Here is a 15,197-nt window from a genome sequence, read left to right on the forward strand (position 1 = left end):
CTAATTTTTACCAAAAGATTATTAGGTATAATGAATCCAGATTCATTTTTTATTTGAGCACAAGTCTACTTGTTTTTACTCATCAGTCTTTGCTATTTGTTTGTTTCTGTGATGTACTTAATTAAAATTAGATTGATTTTAATAGTCCTATGTGTTAATTATATAGTACCCTTAATGTTCTTAAGAGCAGTCATTTAGGCATCATTTGTAAGCTATGTATTTACTAATGACTTAGTATCTTTTCTTCTTTTTGCTAATTAGTTTCCTCAAAATATATGAAAACATACCTTTTCTTTTTCATTTTTTCTAATTTATTTTTTAAATGTTCTTTTTTTTTTTAATGTGTATTTTTGAGAGAGAGACAGAGTGTGTGTGAGCAAGGGAGGGGCAGAGAGAGGGGGAGACAGAGGATCCCAGGTGGCCATGCCCACAGCAGAGAGCCTGAGCCACCCAGATGCCCCATAAAAAATACCTTTTTTAAAAACTGAAAATCTTATAGGTCAGAATGTTCCCAAGTAGAATATAGGACATGCTACTGAACTTTAGGAAACCAGCTTGTTTAATCAGAATGTTACTATGCTATTATCATTCTGTTGTTTTCAACACAGACTGAAATTATTGGTCCATCAGTAATTCAAAGTAATTATGTCAGAGGATTAAAAAAACTTTTTTTTTTTTTTGCCCTGGTTCTGTCATATTTTAGTTTCATAAAAAAAGCATTGAATTTAGAGGAAAGATTTATTATCTTAATTACTTAAACTTAAAATAATAGATTGGCATTATTATTAGGACTAATAGATTACAGCTTTTTTTTTAATTTTTTAATGTTTTGTATTTATTTTTGAGCGACAGAGACAGTGTGAGCTGGGGAGAGTCAGAGAGAGAGGGAGATAACAGAATCTGAAGCAGGCTCCAGGCTCTGAGCTGTCAGCACAGAGCCCGACGTGGCGCTCGAACCCATGAACATGAGATCATGACCTGAGCCAAAGCCGGGCGCTTAACCCACTGAGCCACCCAGGTGCCCCTTTTTTTTTTTTATTTTTTTAATGTTTTATTTATTTTTGATACAGAGAGAGAGCATGAGAGGGGGAGGGGCAGAGAGAGAAGGAGACACAGAACTGGAAGCAGGCTCCAGGCTCTGAGCTAGCTGTCAGCACAGAGCCTGACGCAGGGCTCGAACCCACGAACATGAGATCTGACCTGAGCCGAAGTCGGAGACTTAACTGACTGAACCACCCAAGCGCCCCTAGATTGCAGCTTTTAAATTGTAAAGAGAATTGTTAGATATCCTTGGATTTTTCATTCGCATTTCTGTTTTTGTCAGTAAACGTGTCTCTTTTTTTCCCCCCTGTACTTTAATAGAAGCATTTCTTTTCAGCTATTCACACGACTTACAGCTAGTGTCTGTCAGATGTAAAGGAAAGGACTCCATTCAACCGTCAGAGAGGTTTTGTTTTTGTCTTTTTTATTTTTTTTATGTTTATTTTTGAGAGAGAGAGAGAGAACGAGTCAGGGAGGGGCAGAGAAAGATGGAGACACAGAATCAGAAGCAGGCTCTAGGCTCTGAGCTGTCAGCACAGAGCCCGATGCGGGGCTCAAACTCAGGAACTGTGACATCATAACCTGAGCCGGAGTCAGATGCTCAACCAACTGAGCCACCCAGGCGCCCCTTGTTTTTGTCTTTAATGTAAGTGTAACGATACACTAGATAAAACCCATTACCATTTCCCTAAATGTCTCTTGCATGTTTTTCCTTCCATCCCTTAGAAATCCTCCTTTAATTTTATCTTACCAATTGTTACTTACTATTCAGTATTCAGTTCAGAAAACCCCTGTAGGAAGCCTTTGCTACAACAGCCTTAAGACCTGGTTCTCTAACTTGTAGTAGTCCCTCTGGCTCTTTGGCTTGGCTCTTCATACTATTAGTTGTCCTTTAGTGCATTTATATTTTATGCCTATCTAGGTTATAAGTATTATGAAGATGCTTACAACCATTGTATCACTATCTTTAGTGTCGAGTTGTTGAATGTTTAATACTTATCATTGTGCATTGTGGCTAGTAGGTACTTCTCAATATTTGTAGTTTCTTTTATTATGTATTGACCGTGCATAGGAAGAGATAAGGCATAGTACAGTACATACGCAGATGATACTAAATTGCCTGTGTTCAGTCTGTATAGAGCTTGACTTTTTCCAGAAAGGAAATGTTTTCTAAACCGAAAATCTAAAATCTTTCTAAATCTGAAATGTATGGGGGGGGCGGGCAGAAGAATAGGCTGAACTCTCTGAAGTGAGGAACTGTGTGCTAGAATCCATCAGAGCATTGTCATGTTAACTCAGAGTTAGTGACTTTTACATAGGAGCCATGGCATCCTACCCTACAAGACTGAAGACCAGACAAACTTATTCATGGGTTGGCAAGCCGTTGTTGGATCAAAAACTACACTACCACATCTACAAGTGAGTGATGGACTCTGTTGGGTGTCCTGGAAATAATAGCTTCTGCACACTAAGCTGTTAATAACTTGTATCCAGCCTGTTCTAGTTACTACAGATTGAGAATTGAGGGACAATAAATATGAATGGATTATAAGGAAGGGTTTTGTTTGATGTAAGATGATAGCATAAATAAAGCAGTGATAGGAAGATGTGTCACTAATCAAATTTAATATATATGATAATGTTATATCTATTTAAGGGGGGGTTCTCTGTATTTCTTTATGATAACAGGGTAGGATTTGATGTTGTTTAGATGTCCTCTCAGCCCTAGAGGTTTCTGAAAAATTTGATACTATTATTGGGCAGCTTTCATGCTTGGGAAGCCTTTGTTCTTTGTCAATAACAGAGAGGTTAGGGTTCATAGTAAGGCCTCTAGATTAATCATTTACACTGAAACAATTCAACCCATTTCATCTCTTCTTGCACATGAGTTTATTGGTGAATTGGTTTTCTAATAGGAGAACTGGTCATCAGAAAGAAACTATGTAGGGGATTTTCTGGTTGGAGAACACTGTCATCTGTGCCCAGGGGGTCGGAAGAGGTTGGCCCACCGTACGGGATTTCCTAACTGGTTTCTCTCCTTCCTAGAGAAATGAGTGTCAAAGTAGAAGGTGGTTTGACGGAGATGCACATCCAAGTTGGACAGTTCGTGTTGATTGAAGGGGATGATGATGAAAATCCATACGTTGCTAAATTGCTTGAGTTGTTTGAAGATGGTGAGTTTGGGGCTGGCATGAGAGCCATTCCTTATGAGTGATCGGGAGCTGCAAGATTTCTGGTCGCTGATTTCTCTGTTCACAGCAGGCTGTATGGTGTGAGCCCTGGATCCTGAGGTGGGGTCACTTAGGTACTAGCTGTACCCTCTTATATCTAGTGAACTTTCTTACTCACTGGAGCAGTAATGGGAATCGTAGGGTTTAAGAATTTAGTTTTTCCATTATTTTTAGGAGTGAGTAAAAATGATCCTTAAGGCAGTTTTGGATAAAGGATGAATTCAGAAAGATGGGGGAAGGAAAGAAATAGGTGATTTACACTGTGATACAGATGTGTCTTCTAAATTTAATAAAAAAAATTTTTTTAATGTTTATTTTTGAGAGAGAGAGATTGAGACAGAGAGTGAGCAGGGGCAGAGAGAGAGAGAGGGAGACACAGAATCCAATGCAGGCTCCAGGCCCTAATGTGGGGCTCAAACTCACAAACTGTGAGATCATGACCTGACCTAAAGGCAGATGCTTAACTGACTGAACCACCCAGGTGCCCCAGTGTCCTTTAATTTTAGCATGAGAAAAATAGTGCTGAATTTTGCAAATGTAACTTTTTTTTTTTTCCAAGGGAGGAGGTAAGTTGGATTGGGAAGGTGTATCAGTTGATGTTCAATCAGGAAAACAAAAACTTTAGTTTGACCCATAGGAACATGTGTATAAGTGTTAAGAAGGCTGGAAGAACAAAAGGTAGTATTTCCTAGAGATCAGTAAGCGCAGAAAGCCATTACTGCCCTTGATTCTAGAGGAACAACAGGGAAAGCAGCGTTAGCCCGAGGCTGCATGTCCATACTCACAGCCCTCAGCTGATTTCTGAGCTTTTTACCTTCTGCAAAGCAGAGAAGAGTGGAGAGAGGTGAGAATGGGGCAGAGTTCCAAAAGGGGAATGAGAAAGAAAGATAGCAGGGCCGCCTGGGTGGCTCAGTCAGTTAAGCATCCGACTTCGGCTCAGGTCATGATCTCGTAGTTCGTGAGTTTGAGCCCCGCATTGAGTTGTCTCCTGTCAGCACAAGGCCCTCTTCAGATCCTCTGTCCTTCTCTCTCTGCCCCTCGCTGGCTGGTTCTCTCACTCTCTCTCAAAAATAAATAAACTTAAAAAAAAAAAAAAAAGAAGAAATAGAAAGATAGCAATTAGAAACTACATAAAACTGTGTCTTCCAAAAACTAGATGGGGAATGACAGGGTCGTTATTCCTGTGGCAGTTTGTGTGCCTCAAAGAAGGAACGGACAGTGTGAGTGGGTAAAGATGTGCATTATAGAGATAGGAAGTTTATTGTTCAAGTATGAAGAAAACCTCATCAAACTCACATCCACCAGGGGGAGCACTGTGGGCTTTTGTATTTGAGCTACGGGCCTTTGTGTATAGATTTTGGAATCTTTGTGTGGTGCTCCATTGGATGGCTTCGGTCTTTCTCTGAAGGGAGCTAGGGAAGGGAAGAGGTGATGGTGGTGGTGGCACTAGTGATTGTGGATGCCCTTTCACTTGGACCCTGATGCTGGTATGGAATGATGTTGATGTATATTGTAGTGATAAAACTACAAATTGCAAGCATACGTTTACCAGAAATCACTTCAGCAGCTGATGCTCTCATTTTTGCCACAGTTTTTGTTTTCCTGTTTTTGGCGGCTTCATAATCCCTGGTTTGCCAGATTTATTCAGTGCCTGTGTTTAGAATTGCTCCTCTCAAATGCCTTTTGTAACTTCTTTGATGACTGATAGCCTCATTAGGAAGTGGAACAAAGTGAGAAAGACATGGGGGCTGGTGGAGTCAGATTGTTGCTGGTTAGTCCTGTGACCTTTGACAAATTATTTAAAGTCTCTGTAACTTGATTACTTTACCTATAAAAAGGAAATAGCCATAGCACCTATCTTGTAGGATTAATGTGAGGATTAAAAATAATATGTTACTCAACTAGTATCAGTGCTTAGTGCAGTGTCTGGCACATAGGAAGGTTTAACAAGGTGTTCTTGCATTTCCAAACCCTCCCTTTTTCACCTATCCCTTCTAGACTCTGAACTTCATTCCAAGAAACGTGCTCGAGTCCAGTGGTTTATCAGATTCTGTGAAGTGCCTGTCAGTAAGCGGCATCTGCTGGGCCGGAAGCCTGCAGCACAGGAAATATTCTGGTATGATTACCCTGCCTGTAACAGCAACATTCATGCTGAGACCATCATTGGGCGTGTGCAGGTAAGCGATGCCTTGACACTCAGTTCTATCTTGAAGCTTATTTCTGGCTGCCTCCTAAACTGCACGGCCTCTGAAATATTACCGGCTTCAGTGTACCCCACAGAAATGCATTCTTTCCTGTTTGTTGTCTTGTCTGCTTGCCTGCCTACTGCATCCCAACAAATATTTATTGAGAGCACTTACCGTGGGTTAGGAGCCTCCTGGAGGAAGTGACATTTAGATTGAGACCTGAGGGATGAGCAGGAATTAGCAAATGTGTCTCAGTGGGAAATTATATTTAGCTGTGATTGTGGCAGACATAAAGCATTGCGAGGCTGAAATACACTCGCTGAAATGAGGACTTCACCTTGAGCTGATCAGTACAGGGAGTGTTAGTTGCTTAGGGCAAATTTGTTTTGTGGGATTTTGTGATAAATGAGGTTCCAGTGAGCTGTAGAATGAATTGAGACACTGGTTTGGATACAGGTTGTTTTTGAGCTATTCCAGGCCCCTAAAATGCGATTAGGTCCTGATATGAAATATGCTCCCATGGTGATTAGGTATTTGGTTTAATGGTAGGGCAGAGAGACTGAGGTATGGCATGACCATAGTCCGAGTTTTTTCCAGTCTAGGAGCCCAGCATAACATATGCCTCAAAACAATTTGTCTCTGGAGTTAAAAGAGTGAAGGAGTGAAAGGCAGATAGAGAAGTTGAAGTAGCAAAATGGGTCGATTTGGAAAGGCGGAATGGGAGGAAGGTATTTAGGCAGGAACACGATGGAGGGTGGGGAGAAGCAGGGCGGTGACAAGCCAAACTCCAATAGTGAAGGAAGGCTATTTGGAAAAGTCTGAGCACCAGGAGGCAGAGGGGGCCAGATTTTAGAAGGTACCAAAAACCAGTTTAATAGTCAGGTCTTGCTAGAGCTGGGAGCCATATGGACTTGAGCAAGGAAGTGTGCTTACAGAAGTTGTTGTGGGGAAATTTGACATGAGTGAGTAGATTGGACTGGGGGAAAAATAGCTTGGGGTAGGAGTATCAGCTAGGAAATTTGCTATGCCATGTCTGTGCCTCTTTAGTTTGGAAGAGTAACATTCCAGGTAAGGATACAGATTAAGTGATTTTTAATCATCGCTCTCGAAACATTCCTTGGCTCATTTGGTTCACATTTCTTCCTATTCACCTGTACTTCCTAAATTTAGGTGGTAGCTTTAGGCCCAGATGAAGTGATACCTATGGATCTGAAAGATGAGGAGACACTCTTTGTGAAACTGTCTTGGAATGAGAAGGCATTCAGCCCACTATCCCCAGAACTATTTGCAGAGTTTGATAAGCTACAAGAAGGCAGTCCAAGGAGCCAGAAGCTGGTGGGAGCCAAGACTAAGAACACAGAAAGCCCTTCTAGGACCACAGCAGGGCATGCAATCCGAAGGATTGAATCAAGGCACTCGACCTCCAAATCTCGCCGAACTCCTTCCCATCCTGTCACCCCAAGGGCAAAGAAGAGACTGGAGCTCGATGGTAAGTGTGAGATGCATCACAGTGGGCAATATTGAAACCAAAGGAATGTGTTAAAATTTAACTCATGCTATAGTATTGAGTTAGTGCTACAGCATTGAGCAGTGGGCCATAGGACACATGTGGAAACATACATAATATAAAATTTACCATTTTAGTCCATTTTAAGTGTACAATTAATGGCATTACATACATTTATGTGTTTGTGCAACCATCGCCATCATCTTCTAAAACTGAAACTCTACAGCCATTAGAGAGTAACTCCCATTTCCCTATCTACCATCCCTGGGCAACTATCACTGTTCTGTTTTGTTTTCCTGAATTTGACTTCTCTAGATATTTCATGTAAGTGGAATCCTACAGAAGTTACCCTTTTCTGACTGGTTAAATTAGCATAATGTCCTCAAGGATCATCAGTGTTGTACCATGTGTCAAGTTTTTCTTTCTTTAAAAAATTGAGGGGCGCCTAGATGGCTCAGTTGGTTAAGCCTACGACTTCGGCTCAGGTCAAGATCTCACGTTTGTGAGTTAGAGCCCTGTGTCAGGCTCTGTGCTGATGGCTCAGAGACTGGAGCCTGCTTCTGATTCTGTTTCTCCCTCTCTCACTGCCCCTCCCCCTCTCATGATCTGTCTCTCTCTGTATCAAAAATAAAACATTTTAAAAAATTAAAAAAATATTGAAGTGTGACTAACATTATATTATATTAGGGTTTAAAATTTTTTTTAATGTTTTTTAATTTATTTTTGAGAGACAGAGATAGCGCGAGCAGGGGAGGGTCAGAGAGAGAGGGAGACACAGAGCCCGATGCGGGGCTTGAACCCATGAACCGTGAGATCATGACCTGAGCCAAAGTGAGATCTTAACCGACTGAGCCACCCAGGCACCCCTACATTATATTAGTTTTGATTTGTTAACATCTGTCACCATTCATGGTTCAAATAAATTTTCTTGAGAACTTTTTAAGATTTACTTTCTTATTAACCTTCAGATATTTAATAACTGTATTCTCAATAGTTGCAATTATATTTCCATGTACATTATATACTCATGACTTCTCTATTTTGTAACTGGAAGTTAGTATATTTTGACCTCCTTCATCCCTTTCACCCATCCTCTGACTTTGGTGATCACCAATCTGTTCTCTCTACCTATGAGCTTGGTTTGTTTTTTTTTTTTCACTTCTTTAAATTTGGAGTCCACATATAAGTGAGGTCATAGAATATTTGTCTTTCTCTCTCTGACTTATTTCACTTAGTGTAAAGCCCTGAAGGTCTATCCATGTTGTTGCAAATGGCAGGATTTTATCCCCTTTTTGGGTGAAAAATATTCCTCTGTGTGTATGTGTGCATTTATGTGTATCTACCTTTATCCTTTCATTCATTGATGGATACTTAAGTTGCTTCCATATCTTGACTATTGTATCTAATACTGCATGGGGGTGCACATATCTTTTCAAGTTAATATTTTCCTTTTCTTCAGATAAATACACAAAAGTAGAATTACTGGATTGTATGCTACTTCTATTTAATTTTGTGAAGAACCTCCATGCTGTTTTCCACAGTGGTTATACCAATTTCCATTCCTGCCTAGAGCGCATGAGGGTTCTTTTTCTTCCATATCCTCACCAACATCTGTCTTTTTGAATAGCCATTCTGACAGGTATAAGGTGTTGTCTTGTGGTGATTTTGATTTGCATTTCCCCGATGATGAGTGATACTGAGCATCTTCCCATGTACCTGTTGCCCATCTGTATGTCTTCTTTGGGAAAATGTCTATTCAGATCTTCTGCCTATTTTTTAATCAGATTGTTTGGTTTCTTGCTGTTGAGTTTTAGAAGTTCTTTGTATTTTTTGGTTATTAACCTCTTATCTGATAAATGATTTGTAAATATTTTCTCCCACTTATAGAATTGCCTTTTCGTTTTGTTGATGCAGAAACTTTTTGGTTTGATACAGTTTTATTTGTTTATTTTTGCTTTGTTGTCTTTGCCATCGGTTTCAGATCCAAAAAATCATCTCCAAGACCAATGTCAAGGAGCTTACCGCCTATCTTTTCTTCTAGGAATTTTACAGTTTCAGGTCTACATTCAAATATTTAGTCCATTTTGAGTTGATTTTTCTGCATGGTAGAAAATAGGGTCCCATTTCACTTTTTTTTTTTTTTGCATGTGGCTGTTCAGTTTTCCCAGCACCATTTATTGAATAGACTATCTTTTCCCTGCTGTATATTCTTGGGTCCTTCTTTATAAATTAATTGACCATGTGTGCGGGTTTGTTTTGGGGTTCTCTATTCTGTACCATAGATCTATGTGTATGTTTTTATGCCAGTACCCTACTGTTTTGATTACTATAGGTTTGTAATATAGTTTGAAGCTTCCAGCTTTGTTCTTCTTTCTCAAGATTGCTTTGCTATTTGAGGTAAAATTTCTTTTCTTTTTTAGGCTGAATAATAGTCTATAGTACATATATACCACATTTTGATTATCCATTTATCTGTCAGTGGATACTTGGGTTGCTTTTACCTTTTGGCTATTGTAACTATTATTGCTGTGAACATGGGTGTATAAATATCTGCTCAAGTGTCTGCTTTCATTTTGAATATATACCCAGAAGTGGAATTGCTGGGTCATATGTTACATTGTATTTTTAATTTTTCTAGGAACTACCATACTGTTCCATAATAGCTGCATCAGTTTACATTTTCATCAACAGTGCACAAAGGTCCAATTTCCCAACATCCTCACAAACACTTGCTGTTTTCTGTGTTGTTATAGTAGCCAGCCTCATGGATGTAAGGGATGTCATTGTTGCATAACTGTTCCCTACTGATTAGTAATGTTGAGCCCTATATCTTCCAAAGCTTTGCTATTAAGATGACATTGCTTTTAGATCCGTGTGGAAGAGGTAAGAAACGTATTTTAAAATTCTTGAATTCATACTGATACTTTTAATCTATACCACAGGGTTCTTCCTCACCTTCCCATATTCCATAGTTGTATCTCCCTTCTTTAAGAAGAGCCCTGGTTCTCAGGAGCAATCCTGGTACAAAGAGTTTCACAATTGCTATACCAGTACTACTACCAGTAGTTAACTTACCAACCAAAGTTCAAAATTTATTTACAGTTCTTTATGCCTTTAGAATATATCCTACTGAGGGAGTAAAGTTGTTTTGTTTTTGGATTTTTCCCCCTTCTGATGGTTATATGCAGTTAGGTTCTTTTATTTCTTTTCTTTCTTTTTTTAATGTTTTTTATTTGTTGTTGAGAGATGGAGAGAGACAGTGTGCTTGGGGGAGGGTAGGAGAGAGAGGAAGACACAGAATCTGAAGCAGGCTCCAGGCTCTGAGCTGTCAGCACAGAGCCCGACGTGGGGCTCCAACTCACGAACTGTGAGATCATGACCTGAGCCGAAGCCGGACGCTCAACCGACTGAGCCACTCAGGTGCCTCAGGTTCTTTTATTTCTGTTTAATTTTAGTGTCTTTCCCATCTTTGATTAATTTTTCTAAGCATGCAAAACAGTAAAATAAGAGTCAAAGCTATTTAAAACAAGTATACCCAGAGAAGACCCATTCCTTTCTTTGCCCTTGTACCCTGTTTCTATTCCATCTTTTGTAGGTAATCAGTTTTATTAGTTTCTGGTTTATTTTTTCTGTGCTTTTTTTTTTTTGCAAGAATCAGATACACATATACACACACATACACTGAAACATGCATATTTTTTTTCTTATCCAGTAGAGTAGATACACTGGATATATCCTTGTCTTACTTTTTTCACTTCTGATGTTTTGAAGACACTTCATGGCAGTTGTGAGAGCTCATCTGTTCTCTCCCTATATTCCTCCCTCGCTCCCGTTTTCATCTGTTGAAATCTTGCCTTTTTTTCAAGGTGTATCTCAAATCTGTATTTACTAGCACTTAGGTGCTTTAGAATGACTTTACTTCATATTTATAGACATTGATGTGTATCGTCTCCCCAGCTGGACCAGAGCATCCTGTGAATGGGGACGAGGATTAAGTCTCATTCAGTTTTTGTTTTCTCCTTTCACCCGGCACATACCTGCCATTTTTACAGCTCTGTTGGTATCTGAATGAATGGCTGGGTTCCTGGTGCCTTTGGTCATGATAAAGGGGCAAATCCAAATGAGGGTCTGTGTGTTCACAGAACCCAGGTGATTGCCCCCAGGGAGTCATCTCATCTCTATGGGGAGATAGAATCTGAGTTAAGAAAAATCAAGGCCTTAGTGTTATTGAACACAGCTACTGATAGAAATTTTTTCAAATGCTGTTGAATGGGGGCTTAGGGGTTAGAGTATCACCCTTGGTTAAGAACCATTCTTTTGGTAGATTACTTCGGGGAAATTATTGAACATTTATTTATCCACGAAAGCTGACTTAACGGTTGATTTATGGTTCTAATCAGGAAAATCCCCTATGGAATTAGGAGAGACAAAAAATAATAAAAGCTACCTGGCCTGGGGAAAGAAAGCATGGAGTAATTAAAAATATGGGCAACTCATGTCTTTGTGTAACTTCAGTGGATGAATTTAGCTAGATTGAGATTGTGGGTGTTAATAGTGCTCATTACAAAATTCATACATTGTCTGTGGTGGTTTCTCTTGGGTTTAGGTTCCCCTAGGACACCCAACACTAGGATTTCCCAGCAGAATTCAAGGGCCTCGTTGGATTCTCCAGGAAGAAGTAAACGAAAAGTGACCCTGTCTGAAATCACCTCACCTACTAAGAGATCTCAGCCTGATAGACTTCACACCTCATCTCCAGCTCTGAAAGCCCCACAGAAAACTGGAGAGATTCAAAGCTCACGTGCCACGGATGACAAGAAAGCTTCACCTGACTGTCACAGGGTCCTGAGAACCCGAGTCCCCGCTTTGAAAACTACAGACATTAATGAGGAAAGAACACTTACCCCTCTCAGGGGGGGCTGGAAATCCTCGGTGCCTTCTGTGATTCTGAAACCAGAAAGCATCAAAAAAAGGTGATTAGGGGTGTTATCCTGCCTACCACAGAGCGGATTGAGATCCTTTACATGATGTGGAATGTGTGCCAAAGTTAGAGCAGCAGATCTCATATATGACTGTTATAGAATAACCCAGGAGCCTTTCCAAAACACAAATTTCAGAGCCTCTTCCCAGACATTTTGAGTCAATCGCCAAGTGTTAGGCCCAGGAATCTGCATTTGGAAATGCTCCTTGGATGATTCTGATACACCTAGCTATCATTTGGGGAGTCACTGCTCCAGAAGATAACTTCCCAAACCTGGATTGCTTCATAGCCCTGTTACGGCTCTTTGCCACATATTAACAGTCAGTTTCATAGTCTGTTGGGTTGGGTTGGGTTTGTTGTTGTTATTGTTTGAGAGCGAGAGAGCGCAAGCAGGGGAGGGGGAGGTGGAAGAGAGAGAGAGAATCTTAGGCTTCATACTGAGAGCACAGCCTGACGTGGGGCTTGATCCTATGACTGGGATGGTGACATGAGCCAAACTCAGACAGTCAACCAACTGAGCCACCCAGGCCCCCTGTTGCTGTTTGTTTTTAACTGGAAACCAGTCTCAAATACATATAGTGCAAGAAGATAATGCATCTAAAACAAACTTTGCAGTCTGACACTAGACAGTGTTTGTAAGTAACGGGCTGCACAAATAATGTGACAAGACAAATCATACATTTCAATATTTCCTGCTCAGAGACTCCAACACCTGGTCAATAATAGGTTTGCTTGGTAAATGCTTTCTATTTAGTATGTAGCTACATTTCTGCCAACCTTGAGACTGGACAGTAAATCCATCATGCCTCAGAACAACAAAGGACAAGAAACCGTGGGATTAGTATATCTGGACTGTAGTTGGGGAGGGCATGAGTCTGATTTAAATGATAAGCTTCAGTCAAGCTTTGTTTTTGAGTCAGACTTCAATTATAAACATTTTAGCAGAGTGTTATTAGTTCCTCCAACGTAGTTGTAAAAAGAATAGGAGCCCATCGGGTCTGCCTCCGATGCCTGCCACTGATTCCTAGTGCTCAAAACCATTCTTGTAATCTTGCTGTAATATCCTGCAGGGAGGCAGAAGAACCAGAGGCTCAGGATGGAACTACGTCTGCCCCCCATCGGGTCCGTAGAAAGAGTTCTCTCTTGACCTTGAATCGGATCAGGCAGCAGCTTCGGTAAGACTTCCTTAGAAGGCAGAAAACGTTTATCACTGCCAACTATGATATCTGTAATCTTATTTCTTAAAGCCTACCAGATTTTTCGTTTGTTATTTGCTATTCCATTACATTTACCTTTTACTTAGTATGTCTGGGATTATGTTAATTTCACATAAATGTCATAGTTTGAAAGCGGCGAGAAGCACTACCCTGGGATCAGGTGGCTCCCAGGACCCCACAGTCACACGCAGCAAGACTGTTAGTGGAGTGCCTAAAAGCGTGAACTTTGATTCTGGCATCTCGGATGTGAACGTGAGCTTTGTTGTCCTGTGTAACCTTGGGAAGCTTACTTAATCTTTCTATAAGCCTCAGTTTCTTTTTCTATAAGATGGGAATGGTAACATACACGTCACGAGGTTGTTGAGGAATTTAATAAGATAATATAAATAGAGCCCTTTGAGCATCACAGCAGCAAAGGCCCAGGAAGCAGAGCACAGCCTATATTACTTGGTTGCAGGAAAGACTCTGTAATAATACTTCTAATCCACACCGAACTATTAGGGAGCTTTTTATATTTAGACACCGAACATCAGAGAATAACATGTCCCACCCTTCAGGTTTTTAGGTAATAGTAAAAGTAACCAAGAAGAAGATGAGTTTCTGCCTGCAGCAGAGATTTCTGACTCTGACAGTGAAGAGGAAGAGACTTCCACACCACCCCTTCCGAGGAGAACACCCAGCAGGGTGTCCACAAACCTGTGCTCTTCCGTGAAGTCATCCTTACAGACCCCTTCAAAGACACCAAAGAAAACTGTAAGGTTTTTTTAGGTTTGTTTTCTACGGAAGCATCCTTCTCTTAATTTTGAAATTGTGAATGCTGAGGTCATAGGATTAGTAACAGCTGGATTCAGAGCACAGGTCTCTTATACTCAAAGTTATTCCACTTGGAATGTTCGTAGAGGAAAGAACCTAAGTGAACCCTAGGACTGAAAAATGAATCCATGTTCCTTTTTAAATGTTTTTAAAATATTTTTTGAAAGAGACAGTGTGAGCAGGGGAGGAGTAGAGAGGGAGGAGATACAGAAAGAATCAGAAGCAGGCTCCAGGGTCTGAGCTGTCAGCACAGAGCCCAATGAAGGCTTAACCCCACAAACCGTGAGATCATGCCCTGAGCTGAAGTCAGACACCAACTGATTGAGCCACCCAGGCGCCCCTGGATCCATGTCCCTTTTAAGATACAAAACCAGGGATGAGTGAGTGGCTCAGTTAAGTGTCTATCTTCTGCTCGGGTCATGATCTCGCAGTTCGTGGGTTTGAGCTCTGCATTGGGCTCTGTGCTGACAGCTCAGAGCCTGGAGCCTGCTTTGGATTCTGTGTCCTCCCTCCCTCTCTACCCCTCCCCTGCTCGCTCACTTGCTCTCTCTCTCTCTCTCAAAAATAAATAAACATTAAAGTTTTTTTTAAAGATACAGAACCAAACAGCCAAGAGCCAAACTTCTTGAGGCAGGAACAAGACCTGGCTCCTCATCTCTGCATTTCCTGCAAACGCTAGCAGAGTGCTTTATTCATAGTATGTGTAGCCAGGATGCAGGAGTGCAAGAGCACCTGCTCCAAGGACTCCAAACAGACCAAGTTTAACCACTCACAACCGACAAAATCCAAAGGCAGAGAGAGGAGTGTTGGTGAAACAGGAAAGGGATTTATTTTGGTGAGGCCAACACTGGGAAGACAGTGGACCAGTGTCTGAAAAACTGTCTCCAAAGTGCCAAAAATACTTACAAGGTTCATACAAGGAAAATGTGGGACAAAAGGGAGGTAGGTAGGTGCAAGTGGGCAGTTAAAGGTCAGGCTGATCACTGTCCTAGAGACAGTCATGCAGGGTCTTGCTGGCGTCAGAGCAGTTCTGATTGCTTGAGGGGTAGTTTCAGTTCCCATCATGGGGTGCTTTGCCCACATTAAGAGAGAAGCTGGAAAGAACAACTAACTAAGATCAAAATGGCAGTAAAGTCCTCTTTCAGGTGCTCAGTGGGTATTGACTCCAGGGCTGCTGAACTGTTGTGTTGGTTTTGCTCTGCCACGTGGCTCACCTGAGAA

The 15,197-nt window shown here is 40.9% G+C and overlaps 1 protein-coding gene across 1 annotated transcript in view; it reads left to right on the plus strand.

The window, feature by feature from the left end:
- The window catches only part of ORC1 (origin recognition complex subunit 1), a 33,314-nt gene that overhangs the window by 4,822 nt on the left and 13,295 nt on the right, over positions 1–15,197 (plus strand). Inside the window, exons 4-10 of the mRNA XM_029947849.1 lie at positions 2,361–2,460; positions 3,088–3,215; positions 5,271–5,449; positions 6,629–6,947; positions 11,572–11,938; positions 13,017–13,121; positions 13,721–13,916. Coding sequence (XP_029803709.1) covers positions 2,366–2,460; positions 3,088–3,215; positions 5,271–5,449; positions 6,629–6,947; positions 11,572–11,938; positions 13,017–13,121; positions 13,721–13,916 — 1,389 coding nt within the window. The 5' untranslated portion in view covers positions 2,361–2,365. The remainder of the gene's footprint in view (positions 1–2,360; positions 2,461–3,087; positions 3,216–5,270; positions 5,450–6,628; positions 6,948–11,571; positions 11,939–13,016; positions 13,122–13,720; positions 13,917–15,197) is intronic.

Source organism: Suricata suricatta, chromosome 8, assembly GCF_006229205.1.
Source record: "Suricata suricatta isolate VVHF042 chromosome 8, meerkat_22Aug2017_6uvM2_HiC, whole genome shotgun sequence".
Classification (NCBI taxonomy): Eukaryota; Metazoa; Chordata; class Mammalia; order Carnivora; family Herpestidae; genus Suricata; species Suricata suricatta.